General features: G+C 40.7%; 1 protein-coding gene across 7 annotated transcripts in view; it reads right to left on the reverse strand.

The window, feature by feature from the left end:
• The window catches only part of PARVB (parvin beta), a 64,031-nt gene that overhangs the window by 12,205 nt on the left and 28,213 nt on the right, over nucleotides 1-23,613 (reverse strand). For all 7 annotated transcript variants that reach the window (XR_014227966.1, XR_014227967.1, XR_014227968.1 and 4 more), the window contains 7 exons: nucleotides 15,527-15,629; nucleotides 12,015-12,155; nucleotides 11,040-11,155; nucleotides 5,240-5,298; nucleotides 3,523-3,542; nucleotides 1,837-1,898; nucleotides 86-154 (listed from right to left, as the gene is read on the reverse strand). Coding sequence is in view for 4 of the 7 variants with exons in the window: in XM_082310032.1 (XP_082166158.1) it covers nucleotides 86-154; nucleotides 1,837-1,898; nucleotides 3,523-3,542; nucleotides 5,240-5,298; nucleotides 11,040-11,155; nucleotides 12,015-12,155; nucleotides 15,527-15,629 (570 nt within the window). In the remaining 3 variants the exon portion in view is untranslated. The remainder of the gene's footprint in view (nucleotides 1-85; nucleotides 155-1,836; nucleotides 1,899-3,522; nucleotides 3,543-5,239; nucleotides 5,299-11,039; nucleotides 11,156-12,014; nucleotides 12,156-15,526; nucleotides 15,630-23,613) is intronic.

Consider the following 23,613-nt stretch of genomic DNA (forward strand, 5'->3'; position numbering starts at 1 on the left):
CAGTTCCACAACAAGGTTTTATGGAGTGAGGGCCTAGATTTGCGATTTACAGTTAGATTACATACAAAAAGACAAAGTATCCTACCTGGGTTTCTAACTCCGTTACTTCCAAATTGAGTTTATTCAAGTGTTTGTTCACAAAGGTGATCAGAGACTATAAAAGAAAACACCAGAACCAGTGATGTTAGACACTACACTCAGTGCCTATGTGAAAGGGTTAACGTATCTTTTAAGACATTTTTTAAGCATAATAAATATGCATGTGTGCTATTTGCTTTTGCATAAATAAGTACATAAAACTGAAAACAACTCAGTCGTATAGTCATTTTTGTTGCACCATCTGCCAGAAGTCACCAGATGGTGCTATTACATACAGCTTACTAGTTATTTTTCCTAGCACATAAAGCATACTTCAGTGTCATGGGAAAAAACTGGGATGACACTGGTTCTTTTGTAGGTTCTTTGTGAAGATGAAGCAAGCAGTAGGTGCATTTACTGTCCAAACTAATCTCTTCAGGTTCTTGGAGAAGATCCACTGCCTGGGAGCAAGGCATCAGCAGCGCTGATTTAAGACTCCCAGGAGAAGATGCCAACAGTGCACTGTTCCGCACACACCTCTGTTCCTGGAGTGATGTGTGCATATCAATTAGAAAATTACAGTCAGGATGTAACCCAAGTCTGGTATTTCTATTCCCGCAGGAAGCAGACATGTGAGATCCTGCTACTATGCACCAGATACGTGCTAATGTATTGAAGCAGAGAGATCTGCCAGCCTGCTTATGCCACTTCCAAAAGGGACACGGGGTGCCAACACTTTTATTGCACGGATAGAGTTAACTTGATTCTCTATCAACTTTGATAACGCTCTTCTAGAATACGTTTCAGACTGGGAAGATAAAATCTTTCAGAGACTTCAAAGCATTATTTTAAATGCATACATCCTCTGTTTCATATGAAGTGAAGGGACAAATTACAAGACTGATCTTTGCATACTACTGTTCTAATAAATAGCTTAACAGCCATGTTGGAACTAGCTGATGGAACAACATGGAGTCTCTTCCATGTGTTCTCTACAACTAACAAGAGCTGGCAGAGATCAGCAGCTACTGTACCCCTCCACTCTGCCTAGCACAAAAAGCCATGTCAAGAATATGTCTGGCTACGTGTGCTTCGCGATGATGCTCAGCCTTGGAGGAGAGGACCATATGAATTAGTGTTAAGTAGGAGAGCCCTGGGACAAAAGCAACTCTTCTGCAAAAGCTTTATATTTAGCAAACTCATTTATGGGTGAATCACATTTCAGGGTACTATGGAAAATATCTTCCGGTTGTGGAAGATCATCTTTAGTACAAAAACGAGCTGAAAACCAAACAGCAAGTGCTTCTTGGGGAGACTGAGCCTGAAGACACATGCACGACTCTGGCTGCCGTTGAGCCTAGTGACGGGGTCACCATCGCCAGGCACTCACTAGCCTACAGCCCAGCCCCTCCTCGCTGGAGGACACCACCTGGGATATAAAAGCATGTACAACTGTCCAGCCAGAATGATCTGTACCACTGCGAACACTTTGCAGAGTAGTTTTTTCTAACGTGTATCATTTTGATTGAATCTAGCAGCGCTACCTAGAAAATCCTTGGCCAATAAACCAGAGTAATGAGACAAGCCTGACCGAAGCCAAAAATCCAGGTATCACTTGGCTTTGATCTTTGGGGGATAAACACCCTTCTCACTATTTCAGAATCCTCTTCTGCTATTTTCCAGATCTTTCTGGATATCTTTCCAAAAGCATAAGAAAAAAAGCAATGTAAAAAATAAAACTTGAATTTTATTTCTTACCTTTTTGACTACACTGAGTTTGTCTGGTGCATGATCAAAAAGTGTGTCAAAGGCATCGCGCTCTGGTTTTAGGGAAAAAAAAAAAAAAATCAATACACCTCCAACAGCCAAGTATGGGAAGCAGGCTATGTGTCCCAAGCTTAAAGGTCTTTCTCAGAAAGCCATGTTAGAGAGACTCAAGCTAAAAATTATCACCCTATTTTGGTGTCTAACTAAATGCCAGGAGTGAACTCCCCTGGGAATTTTAGAGGTAACTGAAAACAAACATATTATTCACTGATTTCCCTTTTCTGCCATTTGTAGTTGGTACAGAAAATATGTAAGTGGAAGAAAAAATGAAAATAAAACACAAATTTTGACTATGCCCTAACCCTAACTTAAACGAGCCACTGAAACATCACCTGGTTTTGGTGCACTACAGCTACAGTGATAGCTATGGTTGCATATCCACTGCTCAGTGTCAAAATCGGATATTAATCTGGTTAATTTAAAGTTACTGGTAGTACCCTTGATTTCAGTAAAGCTTAAAACTGAACACGAGTGAAATCTGATTCAGCAGTGTATGAAGAGCAAAGCTTACATACAGTATGAAGATTTAAATTATGTTTAGACCTTCAAAGTATTGTATAATAATATCTAATCCCATCTAAAACCTACTAAATTGACTATATTAGTGCAACATTTCACATTGTGGCAGCTTTGGGCTGACTGAAATTTTCCAAACACTGAGTTTTTTGGATGACAACTGTCATCATCAGGTAAAACAAGAAAAAATTAGAAATCTAACCAATTGCAGTTGCATTAAAAAAAAAAAAAATGCTGGAAAAGTGTGCGGTTTTAAGCTGTTAAAATCTGAAGATATGTTATTTAGCCCCTATAGCCTCCTGACATTACTTATTCTCCAAGTACCTTATTGATTATTAATGTAGATACTCTGCAAGAGGGGAAATGGTAGTGTTCACGTATTATAACTAGGGAATAGAGAAACTAAATGACTTGTTCTTCATCATACACAATCCTTTACAGGAGCACACATCTCTTCGGTGAGAAGTGGTGACTTAATGTCACTAACAAATCTAAATGCAAAAAAAGAAGTCTCTCAGCAGCAACACGAAAAAAATCAGTTTTTGTTTAGAAGACCAGATCTACGGTTGGTAAGGTCTAAATTCTAAAATCTAGTGAACAAGGAGGAAATAAGATACTCCATGCAAACGTACTGGAGAAGGCTGACTGGTCGCTGAAAGTGGACAGGTAAACAGAGCTTTCTTAAACCTCGTACCATACACTTGATTCAGTAATTTTCATGTATTCATTTATATATAAATTAAATGGTCACATTATGAAGAAGGTGTAACCCTTATTGCTGGGGGTTGCAAAGATTTTTACTTGAAAGCCACTAACAACAGTACTAGGAAATATTGCCCTGTGCAGCATTTTTGCTATTCATTACTCACAAATGAAAATAAATCAAGAGACCAGTCTAAGGAGCACAAGCAGTATACTGGATGATCTGCTTCTACCCATTATGCTCCACATCTGTCTGGAGTAACAAAACCTGCCCCCACAATACACTCCAACCCCGCAGAATTGCTCAATCCATTGTCTTGATCTGCTGAAGGGAAACAGACAAGATTTCTGTGCCTGACATAAATTAAAAAAAATTTCAGAGTCAACTTTGTTACTTACCAAATCTCCCCATCATCATCCTGCAAGTCAGAGCATTCAAAAATATTGGGTTAGTTCATGAAAAATATTGGGTTAGTTCATGAATAATCACTTTGAAAAGATAAGACCATGGGCTTAACGGGCCTTTTCCTGCAAGATGCCGAGGGCTAACCACTCCTACCAAGTCAGGAGGCTGAGCATGTCACAGCCCAGACCCAACGTGCTGCAGCGATGTCAGGGAGATACACTTGAAATTAATGGAAATGCATAATTTTGTTTTACGCATAATTATGATTTCTTATGCATAACTATTTTTATGATGAAGAGTGAATGAACAAATGTACTTCTGTGTACAGTTTCCACAAATATAGTCATCAGACGCTACACCACACAGCTCAGAAGGAGCAAGGCCATCTATCTCACTTTAATCTGTTTTCTCTGAAGAAAGAAAACATACATCATATCTGGATATTATGTAAATAAAACTGCCACATATGAATTATATACACAGCCAGTGACATCACCAGACATATGCAGATGTTTATCAGCTGAGAATCAGGCCCTGATTTGCACAGAGGAATTCAAAAGTATTCAATGAATGTTGGATTCTGCTGATCATTGCGTTTTCCGTAACTACACTTATATCTGGGTATGCAACACATTAAACAGTAAACCTCTTAATATTGTGTAATATTAAATAACTTAATAAAATACATGTATAAACACACATGCAAATCTGTAAACATCTTTCTTGCTACAAAAAGTCTAAACCCCACTCCTGCAGATTGCATCTTACAAACCACATCTGAAGGAGAGAACAAGCTAACTACATTGTTCAAGAGCATAGGAGTGAGGGGAGGAATTTTGGCCCACAAACCTGAGACAGAGCTCTGATCCTACAAAAAACACTATGAGATCTTTAATGTCCATACAGAGATGTTATGATCTCATTTTTGAGCGTTTCCATCTGAAAGATCTTCCCCACTGAGCTAGCCACATGGTACTTCATTTATCTTCAAAGTCATGGGAAGCTGAGCCAACTCTACAGGGAGCCAATACACTGATAAACTGAAGGAGGGCTCATGTAAGCCCCCCTTAGAAGAGTTGCCTTCAGGCCATGTAAAAGAAAAACTCAGCTTTTACTTGCAGCCAAAGTGCATGTCTAGCCTTCTCCTTATGAAAAGGACTGTAAAAACATAAAGCAAAGTAATCCGTTGCAAAAACTGGAGAGGGAAGAGCTTTATTTATTTAATTTATTTTTGCTGAGCTCTAGTCCTGAGGTACTACTGAAAACAGAGATCATCTCTCCTTACAATTTTAACAGGGTATCGCTTCAGTTTTGAGAGGTGTTTCAAAGAATTGGCTTTTGTCAAACTAATTATTCCCCAAAATATCTACACTGGCCCCTTCACTTGAGAGAGGCAACAGCACTGGGCAGAAATTAGTTATATATGGGTACCTCCAGAAGGCAGGGAAAGATAAAAAAGGGCCCACAAAGGTCACTTTCAATGAACTATTCAGTTAAAAGCTTCTATAACACAACAAGGTCAAGAAGACACCTTTCTCCTTTGTAACATATTTCCAGAGACCGAGTTATTTCTATATAGTTAAAAAAGCACCCCATTAAGGGAATTTGTTAATTTAGCAGGGGTCAGGGGAAGATTAAGTCTCTGTTTCATCTTTGTAATCACACCATGCACCACAGACACACTCCGAAGCTAAAGTGTTTTGTGCTTACTCTGTTGTAGTTGTCAGCTCCTCTGTAACATGAGTGGTCTGAAGGAGGCCTTCGCGTTTCTGGAAAGGAAGATGGAATTAGAAACTGAGATGGCATTAGTAAACGAGAAGCTCATTAGGGGCTCTGCAGCATTCAGCATCTTTCAGAATCCCAGAGGAGAAAGCTGGATAAAGCGTGCTCGCTAAGTTTTGTAGAGGTAGAGGTAAAACAGCTGACACAGGAGGGCTCACTCCCAGAACAGTGGCATTTATGAGGCTGACAGACAAATGGATGTTTGGGAAATGTGTGTATATATATATATATATATATATTTGCAGCCAACAAACTCACTAAGAATTCTCCTCCTGAGACCAGAGTCAACACAGTGCCTGGAACACAAATTAGAGAGAGTTTGTCAGCCCCATCTTAAATTCCCCAAGGGCACTCATTCATGTCACAGTGTCAACCAACAATTTGACACAATTGGCAGCCTAGCTCTCCGGAGAGGTCTGGGGCTGAAATAACACAGATGGCTGCCCCCAGGCCAGGGCTCCGGTGTGCCGGCAAAGCAATCCCGGCATAAGGGCAGCTCCCTTAGAGCAGGCATGTTACTGAGGCCACCAGCCACACGCCTGTCAGGAACACATCCACCAAGGAAATGTAGGGAGCATAAAAAGCCCAACTAGTGATTTCACAACGAATAGTATTTCCCTACTACTGGGTTTTCTCTCCTTGGGATCATTTTCTGCATGAATAAGGAGTCTCCTACCCAACAGGGTTAGCATGCGGTAAGACTCAGTTTCAAAACAGCTTTGTAACAACTTCCTCAGCTCTGTTAAGCCACGGCACCCTGACACAGGTGAGGGTGAAATGTTTCTGAGCCTCTCCAGAGTTTTGGAGACATGGCATATGCCCCTCAGAGGCTGGAAGTGCTTTTACCTGAGTCAAAAACTTTCTTAACATCTCCATGGGTCCCTTCTAAAACTATGGGATAGAGCCTTATGCCTGAATGTAGGAATTTCTTTCCTCGCTTCCCTACGCTTAAAAAGCTGACACAAAGAGCTCAAATCTCAGCAGTCATCTAGGAACTGGGTCTGTCAGAATGACTACGGCAGGGTTAATAAAGCTGCTAGCTCAGGTAAGCAGGGAAACCACCCCCCCAGGCACAAGCTCTGTACACATATGCCATCTCAATCATTTTCATCAGCTGAACCCCCAACAAGAACTTATTAGGGAGAACAGCTTTAAAGAGAAACACATCCTTCCCCAGAAGCAATCTAAGAAATAAAAATTGAAATCTAAAAACCAGTAAGAAGAACTCCTGCCCTTCCACTCCCTACTCGACAAATGAAGGCAGCATTGCTTTCTCAAGCCACCGCCCAGGGAGCCTGGCCGAAAGCACGGTGGGAGCCGTGGTCTCCCATCGCTGTGGCGTTACAGCTCCATGCCTGAGCTGGGCCCTGCGCTGGATGCCGCCAGCTGGCCATGTCTTCACAGCCCCTCACTTCCCTATCACGCATACATCTCGTCCTGCTCCCCCGAGGGAGCCACGGGAACAGCGCCAGAAGGTTTGGTGAAACAAGCCAGGATGACAGCATGGATGGAAAAATGAAGAAGCATCTGACAGGGCAATGTTTTCTTGCATACAAAACAATGTTGTCTTTATTCCATCCCACCACGTCTCTGCTTTATTAACACGGGTTTCTGCACCTTCTAGGCACGACATACCCCAGGGAGAAGATGCTATGAACTGTGAACAAAAATTCATTAAGTGGTGACTAGTGAAGAATGCCTCCAAACCCCTGATAAGAAAGAGGCACGGATGCCAACGCTGCCTCCCCAACAGGTGGAAACAGCAGCATTTCTGCGTAGCCCCCTCCGAGGCAGCTGAGCATGCTGCTCGCGCAGCAAGCCGAGGTCCCTTGGCCTTGCAATCCAAAAGCAAATGTCATTCTTTGATAAAGCTTTGATTCATTGCACCACTGCCACCAGACACATTTATTCTTCATCCTGCCTTGCCTCTGACCTTTCAGTCTGCAACTCAGACTACAAAGGTATTACTGTAAAAATACCTCAGGACTCCCAGCAGCACCAAGGTGGGACATGCTGCAATTTTAAAAATGAGGATGAGGAAAGCTAAGTGCAAAAGATGGCAATTCCTGAGCCCTGTAAAAATAACAAACACAGAGAGTCTTAAGAACAATTTTTATGCTTATTTCTGAGAACGTTTTTGTTTTCCTGAATTAGGGTATTTCTTCATCATGCAAGTTTACATTTCAAATATCAGGCAGTAGAGTCAGCTGGAAGGAAGATTTCAGGATTTTTAGTTCTTACTGCAAGCACGCACTGAAACCACGAAGTTTCTCTCCTCCCTGCCCTCACTGAGGAGGGCTGGAACGACAGGCCCGTGCTGAATGACACCAGTATTAAAACATGTACCATCTTAGACTCTTAACTCAGCACTTGGAGTAGCTATAAGTTAATCAACAGGATCTTAACTAGAAGACCCACCTAAACCCTTGCTCTGCTAGGACATGTATAACCATGTATTGCCATGGTTACAAAATTTTCTATTTCACACAAAAACCACTAAGAAAACCAATTCTGGAGGTTGATTTCAAAAAGGTTTGAAAGTAACTAGGTTTCAGGAACTCTGCTCTTGAGAGGGGCTACCTCATGGCACCCATTATAAAATAATACAAACAAAAGTGTTTTCCTGCTGGGTTAGTCTTGCAGTTGTTCTAGGTAATACTGACAGACAGATAGATAGGTAAAGGTTCTTCCTGCCAAAGAAGGTAAAGAAGAAAGTCGTCTCCAAAATGCTTGTGAGTTTCTGAGCAAACTATACAGTGCAGGACCAAAAAAGGATAGTGTATTGTTTGACAGATACAAATCCTGCTACAGATCTTTCTCAGACTCTAAATTAACTATTTTTAATTTAAAAAAAAAAAAAAAACCACACAGAACCTTAGGAAAGTCTCCGCCTGTCACCTCAAGATGCTAAAGGAAGGGAAGAATTTAAGCGAAGGGCAGAATCATCACCAGTCGGTGGACATCTTGATAAATACTTTCCATGTAGCACAGTGCTGTCATAATATTATCTCATTGTATAGAGCAGGACACTAAAAATTAGAGAAGAAAAAGCCCACGACACTTACACAAGGTAATAAGGTATTCAGCATTGCTCTGAGATGGGCTATGGAAACGCACACAACTTGGCTAAGCAGTAACTTGCTAAACCAGTATGACTCTCTTATTTTCATAGTGTAAGCATAGCCCTTCTGGGCAAGAAGCACTTCGTGCATCTGCACAGAGTGAAGATGGCTCAACAAAGTTGATAATGATAATTCTAAGTGCCAAAGTCACCCATGAAAGTGAGATTTAACTAGTTTTGAAAATTTCAGTGTGGGTGTGTTCTTGCACAATACTCCCACGGCATCTTGCAAGGTTTTCTTGCTGCAGGGTCAATTCTGCAAAGCTTAAAAAGAAGTCACTTAACAAACTGTTGATTAATCCCCTTAAATGCATATTCAAGCAAGAGGCGGCATTTAAACTAAAATCTCTCAGAGCAGACATCTTATGTTACTTGTGACTAGTTTGACAGGACCCTAATCATTATTGGGAACTGTAATAAGAGATCATTTAACAATAAATTGATAATTATAATATAATAATAATCTCCTTAATACTAGTTGTCTTACTTGGATTAGGAACAATACTAACCTCATTACTATTCTTGTTTGTCATTAGTATAACAAAGGCTAAATAAAATCCATTTAGAGAGATCTGTGTTACTGAACCAGCATGTATTTTTAGACTAGATTATGGATGCTGAACTACAAAAATTCAATTTACCAAACTATAAGGCAAAAGTTACTGTTCAAGAAGAAACATGCTTCAGTTTATACTGTGCCTCTCTTTCCACTTAAATAAACAAAGCTGAAGAGTTGCAAGCTTTTCCTAGCAGTGGGATGGGGGGCTGAAACAAGCCAGCATGAGGCCAGCTGAGGTAGCAGCCAGCAGTTGCCATAACCATCTCCAGGACTCCAGGCTCTACGTCCAAGAGCGAGAGCTTACAGCCTCTTGAGCTTAAATTAACTCTCATTGTACCATTGCTCCGACACCTTCAGGCCCTCCCTTGGGGACACGGGAGTTGCTCTTTCTCTCCTTTGTTCTTTCCCTAGTTTCCATCAGCCTTTATCTCATCCTGTCTTCACCTCAGCCTTGTCTAGTCTCAAGATGCAGGGACTCTGGTGAACCAGATGCTCTCAGTAGGTGTCTTCTCTATATCCCTCCAACAGGAAAAGATGTGAAAACATCTTCTCCACAGCCTTCCCTCTGCTACAGAGGTGGAGGGTCCTGAAGCTTGAACTAAGGACAAGGAAAGGGAGGCTTTACCTCTTTACCTAAGGTTTTTTTCTGACTTAGCAGTTACAGAAGATGCTTCACTGTAATGGGCAGAAGGAGATTTCTAGCATCAGGGTGCCAGAGGACTGTTGACCACCTTGTATTTACATTTTCCTCCTTACCTTTCCAAGACAGTCAAAAGAAATTCAAAAAGAAATTAGTCTCCTATTTACATTCATGTTACTTTATACCTAACTCATCATTTTTATAATGAAAGAACTACAACAGCCTGAAAGCAGTTCAAAATCACCTCTTAAAGATAATACATACATTTATTGTGAGCTAGGGAGTATCCATCAATTATTCATTTACATCACACCCTGTACCTCTAGAGCATTCAGGCAGGGAGCCTGGAAAATGCCATTATTTAAATGTAAAGCACAATGAGGCTTGCCTAATCAACCACCATGCAATCGCATCTTGTAAGGGGATCCACATTTGCAAAATGGAGTCCGAGATCACTTTATCTTCTTTATTCTTGAAAGGAAACCTACTACAGCCTGACAGCTCTAACAGTAAATGGCACGTACAGAAAGCACTTCCACAGACTGCTGCCAGCAGCTGAGCCTGCCTTGCAACAACAGCGCTGAGCACCACAGCAAACAGTCACAGCATGATCAGAGTGCCAGCTGGAACAGCTCTGCCTGGTGTTTCAACAGCTGTTGAGAAAAGCTGGGTTCGCATGCTATGGACTGTACTGCCACAGGAGCTTCAGTTGGGACAGAAGGAGAGATAAAAAACAAGAGTACGTATGCTCAGATAGTAGAGTCTTTGTAGAGTGAAAGGAAATGGTCAACACCAAGCAGAGAAGGGAATAACTAGAGCAATATCTAGGGCAGGAGGGAAGAAGTCAGGGTTCCTCAGGTCAGATCTCTTCTCCTAAAGCTAACAAAAACACAAGGCTGTGAAAGAAATGATGAAAGTCTATTAGCACGCCAAGGAAAACAACTTGTCTAAGTCTGCAGAACAAGTCATTGGGGAAAAACAACATCAGTAACAGGCTTCCCAGACTAGGGAGATTCTATGTGCTGAAACTCCTTTCTGTGCTGTTTGCGTTTCAATGGCTTCTCTACAAAAAATGTGTGGCAAAAACCATTTACTAAAGTGCCAGAAATTACAGGCACAACTCTCTCTTATACAAAATCCCATCACATGTTTTTAGCTTGATATTGCGGTAGCAAATGGTGGTCCCAAACATATGATGTCCCAAAAGATATGATGTTCTCGGGATCACATTTAAGCAGACCAAAAACGCATTCCCAGGACTGGGACTCACTAAACAACAGTTTAGGGACAAGAATTTTCTAAATGACAAGAGACTGGGGGGCAACGGATGGGAGCAGCCCAGTACTGCAAAATCAGAGTGATAAACAATGATTGTTCTGATCATTTTCTCTTATGAGTTCATACTCACCCGTACAACTACCACTTGTACAGACACATGTTCAGGCAGTCGAATGGGAGCCCGGAAATGCATTGCCAAAGCTACCAGAAGGTGAAGAATGGAAATCAGATTCTTGCCATGGATTGCTGCAGGAAACAAGGAAAATGAAGCAAATAAAAGAACACTGAGGCCTTATTTTAAACAAACCGCTCTGGGAAAAGGCAGTGAAAAATGCCTTTGGTGAACACAGTGGTTTTTTTCTTTTTATCCTTCTTCCTCTTTTTCCTAAATTAACAAGGCCTACAATATAATTTTACAGGTAGCAAAGCCTAGATTCAACCCTCCCTTTAAGTTACATGCCAAACTTAGGAGTCCAAACACTTCAGCTCCCTTTCTAGTTAATGAAGACAGGCAGACTCAATCACTTGCCTTTCACTGCACTGGAGAACACTGGAGAATTCTGCTTTTAGCAGACTTCCAAAGTGTTAACACAAGCTTTCCTGGATGTGAGACGTGAACGCCACCCACTGCCTAGGTGAAGGGACTTCTAAAACTCCATTCTCACTTTCAGATTTTAACAGGCCATGCTTGAACAGAGGGCACTTTCTACTTAGCCTGTCAGAAGCTGCATGCAGGGTGCAGGATCCTTTTACTCTCACTGTGGTGGCCCGAAGGATTAGACCACCCTCTAGTACTTGAATAACACATTTCTCATATCTGTAGGGACTCAAATTCAGGAAGCAAACTGAAAACTTTCTAAGGAAAGCATATCCTTAAAGGAACAAATTACTTCAATTATCCCACAGCCAGGTACATCTGTCCTTAAACAAAGACCACAGAAGAAGGTACCAGTTACAATCCATACATGGATGTGGCAACACCCCCTATGCAAATAAATAAAGGTTTTAGAAAACACACTGCCTCACAGACAATATGATCAACCTATTGATTATCATACCCTCCTTGCCTGTGAAGCTGAGACAGAAAGCATAACAGAGTCCTTACAGTCAACGTTCCACTTGATTGTCCAGCCATGGGGTCGGAGTAAATCATGGACAGCTTCCAGGACCGTCTGCAACTTTTGTTTCTGACCAATTTCAGATTGTGTCACTTCTGCCACGTTCAGTTTACGGTCAGCCAATTTTTCTGTATTTGAAAAAAGAACAACAAAAAGAACAGGCAAAATCAGATTAAACAAGGGCCTGGGTGGGAATAATGAGCACAGAGCACAGGGCAGAGCTGGACTCTACTAGAAATTTTCCAAGAGAATCATTTTCCTCAGAGAGCAAAATAGCTGAAAGCAAACCTTTCATCAAAGGGTATCAATTCCAACAAAACCTGTAATAGAAAACTGGTAAGGTCTGGCAGAACATGCTTATCAATCAGGTGTCAAAATATATAACAACTTTCAGATAGGTACCAAGTTGGTAATAATATTTATTGTACCTCCCATTTTCTTTCACTGCTGAAAAGCATTTGGCACAACACAGCCTTCACTACACAACAAATCTGCACAGGTTTAATGGACTCTTCTAATAACAAGTTAATTTAGGACAAAAAAGGGGAAGTATTGTGTGAACATTTACTTCAGCTTGATAAGCTTTATTTCAAGTTAGCTGAAGGTATGAATTTAAGCTAAAGTAAACTTTGCTTCCTCAAACCATGAAGAGTCATAGACTCATATGACCCATAGATTTGTATTGGCTTAGTGGAACTAATTTAAAGAAAGAAATAAGTTGGTACAATCTTGCCATGTTGTTATGACATTGTAACATCATGGTTGGTAACTTCCAAAAATGAACTAATGCAGGAAATTTTGTAAAATGCCATTACTAAAATTTGAATTCTGCTGCTGTAATATAATTATTTGTTGCCACAGTCTTAAACAAGTCATTCTTCTCTTCCTCTGCATTGTGGCCCTTGCCAGACACAGGAGCTGAATTCCTCTAAAAAAGAAAAAAAAAAAGAAGAAAGAGAGCTGAGGAAGGCGGGGTAGAGTTCTCCAGCCACCAGAGCAATAGGAACAGCTATCTCTTTTCTCCCTCCAGCCTGGGGAGAAAAAATGGTCAAAATCACTCTGCTGCTGGGACTAGGAGTTCAGGACCGGTTGAACATATTCCAATTATATATTATTATTCCAGTCTTTAAAACAAAAAAACATACTTCACCAAAACTGTTTTCACAAAATGGGATGGGCTTCAACTCTAAAGGTTCTTTCAGAAACATTTCAGAGTTGTCAAAATCTATTATTCCAATAATGGAAATATTTCTGCTCTCAAGTTCAAGGGTATGTTTCTTCTCGACATTTTACCTCGCTGAAGATTTTTTTTTTTTTTTAAAGTGACAGAAATACAAAAGTACTTTAATAACCCAAACAGAAGAGACTTGCAGGTTATCAACAACTCACAATTACTTTGAACACTACGACTGTTTCTATCAATCTACAGTAGGAAATTTTTATCAATACCTGAATAATATTAATAGGAAAAATGTTCTTTAGCCAAGATGTCTGAGTCGTTTTTAAACTGACTACCAAATTATGCAAATATTATTTTAAATTATTTTAGACGTTTTTTAAAAAATTAATCTACAAGATTCATTTTTTGGTCACGTGTTATAGCTCCTGTCTATTCTCAGCCCAGGTTAGCTGCCAGTCAGCAAGCAGAAATGTATTTCCTTTCACCCTGACACCATGTGTACCAAGCCACTCCAGCCTCTTCGAGTGTCACTACTTGTACCTTGATAAAATTAACTAAACAAGGAGATCTACCTCAATCAGTCAGACAGCTACTTGCTAATCTCTTACTCCAAACTGCTTCAAAACAAGCCCACTGACAAGCTCTTGCCTTTCATCTTTTTTTTTGTGTCTGCCTATCAAGACAGATCTTCTTGAAACATCTCTCACACACAAGGAATGATAACTACTACTTGAAGTTTAATGACCCTACTTTGTTAGCCTTTCCTGCAGGCACCAGAAAAGACGTCTTGCACAACAGAGGGCTGACTTAATTCTGAGGCCTCGAGCATCAGGAGCACCACCACAAGCATGGCGTGCTTTGTCTCTTGCATCAGTGAGACAGCACGAAGATGGATAGATTCAGTAATACAAGTCTTGCTGAAGAAACCAAGACACCACTGAAGAACAACAGAAGACTGGGGCTGAGTTGTGATAGCTTCACATCAGGGGAGAAGCATTTGCTCTCCAGTCACAGGCCGAACAGGAAAAAAATGAGGAAAAAACAGTCCAGTTAAAGTCTCAGGCTGCAAGATGTACGTGCCCACCTTTCCTCCTGTAAGATATGCTAAGTCCAACTGAGGTACGTATGTACGTACAACTAAGCACTTTCTAAAAGTCTGCAGGCCTGAAGGTGGAACCATGGCCTCCACAGGGAGCGTAAGAAAGCAGCGATACCTATGACAAGTCGCTACAGTGAAATGCGCTACCACCTGCTGAAACAGCAGTGTCTTTATGTTAAGAAGTACAACTATTTACACAAATAACCCCCAGCTAAAATTAACTCTACACCTCTGCTCCTCACCATGTCTGGAGGGTCCCAGCTGCAGTCTAACAAAGTTAAAAGTACTCTTGGTTTATTCCTCAAGTTATTTCTGAGGAGTTTTAATTGCACACAAAGTTAATTGTTGATAACCAATTTTAAAAGCTTGCAAATGTTCACCAAAATGCTGCAGACCTGTTATTTAAGGGGCATATGCAGAAAATTCAGCAAGCGGCGTCCATTAGCACCAGTGGAATTAGCGCCACTAGGTCCTCTTGCCCCGCTCTGACACATACATCCCACATCCCAGCCCACTCTTGAAAACATGTCGTAAGTAAACTGAGAGCAGTCTGACTATCTGTCTCCAAGAAACAGCGTGGATTTACAATGGCACTTGAAGCTTCAAGTCCCTTTGTTTGCTAAAAGCACCCCCATAAATCACTGCATCATCATAAGGTTTTGTCCATCGTGCTTCTTGTGTGAACACACACATTGCAAAGATGTAAGGGGGTTGCATAATCACAATTGCTTAACTGACTATATCCTTTCACGAATCATTCGCACGTAAATGCACATAATGAGTATGTGCCTGCTGCCATGCATTCTCTTCTTCTCATTCTTTTTCCCCTAAAATTCTATCAGGAGCCCAAAAAAGCTCTCAGCCCAAAAGCTTTCAGAAGAAAACTATACAGGCAAAATTTTGGACCACATGGCTTCTGCTTGGTCCCCCACTGTAAACATGAATCTGTTCACCTTTTTTCTGCCACATATTTCAGTTGTCTGGACTACACTTAGTCCTTGAAACAGATTCATCCTAGGAATCATCTGGATTTCCTCCCCTTTCAGCAGACAGCCTGAGAACAGATGGAGAAGCTGACACTGTCGCTATCAGTGAAACAAACTGTGTCCCTGGTGAGACGGTGAGTTACTGCACAGACCTGCTGCTGTCTGCACCTTTGGAAGAGATTAACTTTGGGCGCCTTCCAGTCTTTGGGGCCGCCTTCTCTTCTGTGAACTCACCTAGCAGCTTTTGCAGCACCTGCCCATCATAAAGGTCCTCTTCAAGCTGTTTGACAATGATTCTCTCCTCCACCAGCACATCATTAATCCAGTCAATCAGAACCTGGAAGTACAGAAAAAGGAGGCAAATGTCTAAAAACCACTGAAATACGTTCCTTCCATTCAAAGCAGTAATCAGGAATATAAAACAGAGCAAGAGTAACCACAGTTATATATTTCCAAGTTAAAGAGAAATATCAAAGAGATGCTTTTCCTCTACTGTTTTTAATTCAGGTCTTGCAACATGGCAATTTCAGTGCCCTCTATTTTTCCTCATAAAAATGTCTCCTTATTGCACCAATTCTAAAGCAAGTAGCAACTAGCAGCTCTGCAACAATAACCGTTGCTAGTATCTGTGCTCTCCAGGTCCCAAACCTCATGTCTTACCCATTTTATGTGAACAGCAGACCTGCCGATAGACAACAATAGTCCCACGCTCCCACCATGATCTCTACCCCGAACAGATGTGAGTGGTGTGCCAGAAAGACGAGCTTCAGAGGGGAAAGAGTGAACGGTCTAACAGGAGCTAAATAGAACCACAAGCTAGATCCCTGCCATTAGCAACAGGACAAGGCATTTCATCGCAAGCTATTGCAGATTACAGAAGTCTGCAATTAAAATTTTGGTCAAATGGGCCTGATAACCATTCCACAACATACATACTAGTCCCCATATGCTGACTACTGTAACTATAAAAATCATTTAATCACCTGCAAAGCAGGAATGAACATAAAGAACCTTTAAAAAGAAAAGGAACTGAGTTAAGTTTTCCAGGTGCCAAAGATAATAATTTCCAAACAGTTGCAGGAAAAACAGCCTTGACTGTTTGAAGTTGGCAGTAGTGCTTTCCTCCAATTTATTATTTGGAAAATTAAATTACTTTTGCAAAAATAATACAGTTCTGTGGGAAGAGACGCAATGTTAATCCTGCTAAATCCTTGATTCTATAAGAGGAGAAGAGTATTGCCAATCATAGACATGCAAAATCCATTAACTAGAGCCATCTAAAGCAATGAGCCTCATTTTAAAATTCTGCAGTTTTTAATTTGCTTCATATAAAATTATGGATTCTTTAAATTCACTTTCTGATTAGATCCCATACTTCTGCCTCTTCCTGGCAGTCATGATGGCTAAGAAAGTTTCGGGTTTTTAATATATAAGTGACGGTGAAACAAAAGCAAATAAAATATAGACAGGCTTGCACTGGAAAACACTCATCTTGGCAATCCTAGGAAACATAAGCATTTGAATATGTTGGTGACAAAGCCATTTAAGTAATTTGGCCTGGCCACTGAGTTTCACTGAATCTACCAACTTCAAGTAAGTTTTGCTAGGCTTAGTGTCCACAAAGAAGTTTACAATCCAAACATGAAATACTAATGCTTCATGCTTTATCTTTAGTACTTCCAAAGCATGCTGAAAATGTGCAGGGCTGAAACTCAGCTCTAAAAATAGTTTAAGTGGCAAATTTTAGCTGGGTGATATGGCAACGAGTCAATTAATGGAAAGCAAGGATCAGCATCAATGCTCACATATGTAGATCACTTTTGCCCTCTAAGCTTCCCAGAGGGATGAAAAATCTCGATAATAAAGACGACTCCTCTAAAGAGCTTTCTTTCAAAATAAAGCTTTTGTGATAAGTTATTCACTATTCAATACCAGCAACTTGTATCAAAAGTGGTCTTCTCTAGAGCAGGTAAAGGAAAAGTGGAGGTGACGTTTGAAGACAGATGTGGATATACAAGGATGTGCTCTGCACCAGTATTATTGTCCCACTGCTCCCCTGTGACCTTGCGGGAACTTTATCTATCACTTGGGCCATTCCCTCTATCAGATGGCCTCCGTTGTGCAGTTGCAGCTACCACCACTATTCAAACTCATGCTGCCAAGTATGTTCCACGCTCTCACATCTACCTAATGCCATTTGTTGGGCAGGAGGATCATACAGTTTCTCCCACTCCTTCCCGTGCTCCATGGTCCCCTCCTGCAACACCTTCATGGCTTGCACCGCCAATGAATTGACCACTGCACTTCTGCTTGAGCAGCCCACCAGCACACCAGCTACCCCTGGCACTTGGGGTCCTGAATTGAAAGGGGTATTGCAGCACCGTGCCCTGGCAGGTACAGTCATCCTCTCTCTCACTTTGGCTGCGGTCATAGGAGCAATGCTGGGAAGCCTGTCTCCTGACACATGCTCCAACATGCCCTGGAAACAGTCTTGCTTCTTCTATGTCACACAGCCTTATATATATATATATCACATATGGGCAGAGAAAAATGTTAAGACAATTGCTCTTCCTACATTTCACCCTCTAGCAGTTCTCAGGATGCCTCTTCAGCAGCCTCTGGATCAGGTAAACTCCCCCTGCCCAGTCCTTCTCCTCTAGATTTAAAGCTACAGTTTTCAAAAGATCATAACATGTCAGCTATCTGGCATAGGGCATCAAACCTTAGGATTTCCTTTGGAAACCCCAACCAAAATTAGCTCATCAGAGATTATAGCCAGCAAAAGCTAAATGCAAGAAGATGAAGCCTAAATAAAACAGTTAGCAGAGCTCTGCTCCACAGGTGGGGAACCATGACCACATTTGGAGAGAAAACTCCAACCAGCTATTCTTGTCTCTTTCAACCTTTTTTCAGAGGACAGAAGGATATTTATGGTAAAGGGCTGGAGAGAGACATTAGACAAGTGAGCAAAGGATTACCACAGCTGGAAGACAATGAGAAGAGGGATACCATCTTTCACCTCAAAAACTGTTCACCAGTGATACAGAAAAGTGAGTCCTAAATAACAAGATACTTTCTTGTCCCAGATCATCTACAAAGAGATTTTCAAAGCCTGTCAATAAGGTGACTGCCCAATTCCAAAACAATACAGGTTTGACACACATAGACATCAAAAGAAAAACAACTGAAGAAATCAAAGTCATAGAAGACTTAGGTCTTCCACAAGATTTACAGAGCAGGCTTTCAAAAATTATCTGAAGTTCAGCAGAAATTACCATTTGATAGTCAGATCCCATTACAGCCCCTATAGGAAGAGCTCAGATTTCCAAAAGTCCTCAGAAGCTTTGTTAAAGGAAGACTCAGGATGCTAAACTATTTGAAACCATTAATAAACATTTTATTTTGTCTGCCATGTGCTGAATGGTATTGAAGCCAGAATCTAGAAAATGCCAAGGAATTAAAAATAAAAGTCTGGAAGTACCTTCTAATGTAGAAGCCAACATCCCATTTCCAAGAGTGTACATACACAAGAATCACAAAGTGGCTTTGGGTACAGGGTGTTAAAAAAGGGAAATACTTACACTATGTGCTACTTAAATGTTTCAGAGAAATTTAGCACTGAAAAACTTTTGGCAAAAAAGTACATAAAGCAGAGACAAATTAAACAAGGTCTAGGCATAGTTATTTTATTATTTTAATAGTTCAGCACCTGAATGAAAGAAAAATATCCCAAAGAATATTCTAACTTCTTTAGTATTCAGACTACGACTCCAGCTCTGCTAGAAAAAATGAATTTGCAATTTATATATAAGGAAAAAAAAAAAACAAGTAGTTTTTTTTTAACAGCCCTTGAAGACTGGCAAGTGCTGTAATTAAAAAACAAACAAACAAACAAACCCCCAAAATCTGCTGTCCCACCTCTTAGTTTCCTGATTGTGTCTTAATTAGGAGCCTGGAAAAATCTTTCTGCACAGATTTTTTTTTTTAAACTTCCACAGGGGAAATAAAGCACCATATTGCTTATTGAAATGACGAACATGCAGAAACACTTTGACTCTCTGCTCATGGAAAATCAGCTCTCCAGTTCTTTGTAACTGCTCCTTCATGCAAAGACAGAAGCAGAAAATATCCAATAACCTGAATGTCTAAAAATTTGAACAGCTTGATACAGGCACAGAGTACTTGGTGAGAAGCAGACAGAAGGCACAGAGAGCACGCTTTTCCTGTGCATGAAAATATGCCTAACTTCGATCTGTCTGGTCTCACACTCCTCTACCCATTCCTTCATTTCTGTGCCTGCCCTTCCTACATCTGGCATTCAATATTGCCTTTCAAGCTCGGGTTACATTTGCTGCATTAAATAACGGGTGTAAGAGAAACACCGCAGGACTGAGGAAGTGCTTTATTACAAAGCCTGTTCTCCCAGTGTCAGCCCTAACACCATGCCTCTCCTTACACACAAGGGCTGGTGCAGCCACCACAAGATCCCACATGTAGCTAAGGATCTTCAATGCACCTGAGACTCAACTGCTTGTTCAGTACTTGCAGACTCACAAAACACCATGCAGGTACATGGAAATGTTTCTTAGGTCACTTAACTTGTCATACCTTCATAAAAAGCTGATTTTCTATAGTCTTCTATAGTATTTGGGATTAGCACTGTGATTTTAAAACTTTAATACAATATACCCATGTCCTCAAAACCATGCCTGCCCTTTCGTGCATATCCATACTCATATAAAACATCTCTGAACTGCGTCAAATGCCCAGACACATGCGTTCGTAGTTGTAAAATTTCCAGCGGTGCTTTAAATTCTGACACATCCATTTATCGTATCATTTTTAGGACAAATGCATATGTCTGGTTAAATCAGCCATGTTGCATTACTAAACACTAGGCTGAAAACTGAAATTTGCCATAAGGCGGACAGCTGAAACAAGAAAGTGCTAGAAATCTAGAAGGAAAAATGAGTTTGCCTGGCCAATTTGGTTTTTTAGTTCATGCAAGATGGGTTTTTACATTAAACTTCCCCAGCTCAGTGAAGTATTTTTGTTTTGCAGGCTGGCTGCTCCCATGGCGGTGAGGCACATGCAGAGTTAATCTGCAGAGTTCAAGAGCATAAGGACCCCACAGTCACCGCTCTACAAAAATGAAAAACAAGACAAAATACACGAACACATCTGGCACAATGGGAAAACAGGAAGCCCAGTCACCAAAAACAGCAAAGAAAGAAAACCCTGATTTCAATGACCCTTTTCCCCCTGACTTCTGGGAGAATTAGGAAGCAGAGATCAAAGGTATGAAAGCTTAACTGGCTTCAGGGTTAAGCATAGAAATTAATATTAAGAAGTCATATTCAGGCCTGGAAACTATTGACTAAGCGCAAAGCACTGGCAGCCTGTAAACAAAGAGCAGGCTTCTTGTTTTCAAACACAGACCACAGAGCATTTAGGAAGCACGGTTTCATCTGGTCACACGTGAAACCTTACCAAAAGGAGAGTGGCTTCGTTTTGGTTTTCTCTTCACCACAGTGAATTTAAAAAAGCCATAAAATTAGACAAGGAAAAAGGTGATAATTTCTAGGACAGTGAATGATTTACTACAAATAAGAATGTTTACTCATTTCAGGCAGTATCTAGAGCAGCAGTGTTTGGATCTGTATTACGTTTAGATGAGGCTTTAAAGGCCAAAAGTTGCTGCAGTACCAGCCGATCTTACAGAAGTCTTTGCAGGGAGGGAAAGTATCCTGCAACTGTGACTTGCTGTCTTTTGTCAAGGCAAGGCACTTTCAGACTGGACCCAATTCTTGCAAGCTACTGTTCTAAAATTTTGGATTCAATTAGTAGAAGCTCTTCTGCATACTTTTCCCACCGAAATACATGGGAAAACCCTAGGAAATCTGCCACTTACGTGAAATGTTAAAATATCTTTTCAAAGTCTCTGACTCAATTCCTACAGCCTATTAATTCTAATTATGTTTAGGATGAGAAGCAGTGATAAGGCTTTTGATACTTCTACCCTTCAGCCTTATCTGAACCAGAAGGGGGAAAAAAAGATTTCCTTCCACCTTTACACCCAATACACAAAGAAACGCACATGAACAACACAGAAAGCACACATAGATCAGCCTTTTTTTTTTTCTGTTGCTAAGTATTCAAAAGAGAGCTAGAAGAACCCCCAATCACTCTTTACAATTAGTGACATGGACCAACTAATGGAACTTTATACATTAATGAAAACTGAATTTTAAACAGATTCACAATAACATATAGACTAGAAACCTGACTCTGAAGTATACAAGAAGAAACAGTGTACCACAGGACACCTCTGTATCCGACCTCAAAACAGCCCAAACTTATAATTCAAATGCTAACTTTAAGTTAGTTGTGCACTTGTCACTTGGCAAATATTGGGCAATGAGTAGAAGCAGCTCACACATTTCAGACACCAGAAATAGAGTATTTTGTGAATAAATTATTTATACATACACATAAATAAAACAATAACTCATCTCTCTTTCCCTGATCTGAATTTTCAGCTTTAGGGCTGTTCATCCATGTACCAAACTGTGTTTGATTACACACAGAACAAATGAAGGGAGGGAAAAAATGCTGCTGGCCACAGAGGGAACTTAGTTGAACACTTCATATTGACAAATTGTGGCCAACTATTTTTAGAATACTGTCAATGATGATAACAAACAACACTTCATGGCATAACTCTAGTTCTTGATGATTTTCACATGTGCAAGAGGACTTCAAGCAGATATTTTAGCATCTGCAACTAAGCAGCCTTCAGCAAGGCGATTCACTGTACATTTGCTTTAATAAGAGTGAGGAATGAGGCTTTTTGTTGGGTTTTTTTTTGTTTTTTTTTTCTATTGGTCTCTCTGTGTTGCCACAATGCTATACAATCTGTCTCTCCAGAGTTACAACGGCTCTGTCAAAATCACTTCCAAGTGCTCACACCAGCTTGCACTGATCAATCCACTATGCATATAATTCCTACGGCATGAGGCTAGCAGAAATTAAAACAACATTTTGTGGAGACAAAGAGATATTAAAGCAGTGTCAGCAACAGATATCTCTGCTGCTTCTTTGCAGTGAGATCCATTTACCCAACTGCATGTGACTGACAGAACAGAAACACTCAAAATCAGTGATGGCAAACCATTGGCATGTCTAACTCTGGTGTTGAAAGAGATTTGGGCTGGCACCAATGAAACTAAGTCATACTGCCAAATTTCAAAAGGCATGAGGCTCTATTGCTGCTATTGACACATTCCTCTGAGGGGAAAAGAGGAAGAACCACTTTGGACTATAAAAACCTCCATCTATTCAACTCCTCACTCTGTGGAGTCTGTGGAGATCTTTCATTTCAAGCTCTGTGGGGCAGGCAGGCTATTCTGCTGGCTGCTGCTGTACAGCACTTAGCACGGCTAATTCTCATCCAGCACTGGGGCTCTTGGAAAATGTCGTTAACCACTGAAGAACAGAAAACAAAGAATAAATTGCTCATTTTTTTGCATTATCCAAACTCTGTGGCATAAAATAGGTTTTGCCAACATAATTCAAACCTCTCCCTGCCTTACAGATTCACACCAGCATAGTGTTAAATATTCTCTAGCTGAATCTCTGTAAAAATTCTCAACTGCTGAGAGGTATGCAAATAATTAGCAATTACCTAAATGACATAATTTTCAAGTAGGCACTCTACAGGACACATCTCTCCTTTGAGGACGATCCCAAGGAAACAATCTCCAGTTACATGCTGTTCCCTGCGCCAGCAGCTCCAGTTCAATTGGTAGTACATTACTCTCTCTTCATGCAAGTGTAAACTGGCGTAGTGAACCAGAGCCTGATTCTGCAATGCACTGTAAGCACTCAGACACATTCTCGAGTGCTGCTCTAGCCCTGATTTTCACTCCTTCTGAAGGTTTTCAGGTTTTTAAACTGGAAAATATAACCTTGCTAGACTACAACATCCAGGGAAGACTCACCAACTCATATTAAATTCAACAGCAAAATTCCCCATTTAAAAGCAGTTCTCATCTCAGTACTGAGTCTCCTGCATCACAGAGTGCATCTGGTTCCTTCACTGCAACAACTCCGGTTCAGCTGCATTATTCATGATAATATCGCTGCTCCATCAAAGAAACCACAGTACATTTTGAAAGAGCAGTGCAAGACCACTGTACCTTTTGAGAGAATTAATAGATTTAGGTACTAACAAAGAAAGAATGTGCAAATTCACTTAATTTAAAACCACAATGTATTCCAGGTGAATTAGAATAACAAAGAAATTTGAGCACAGCTCCTTG

Source organism: Platalea leucorodia (genome assembly GCF_965183815.1).
Source record: "Platalea leucorodia genome assembly, chromosome: 4".
In the NCBI taxonomy this organism is placed as follows: Eukaryota; Metazoa; Chordata; class Aves; order Pelecaniformes; family Threskiornithidae; genus Platalea; species Platalea leucorodia.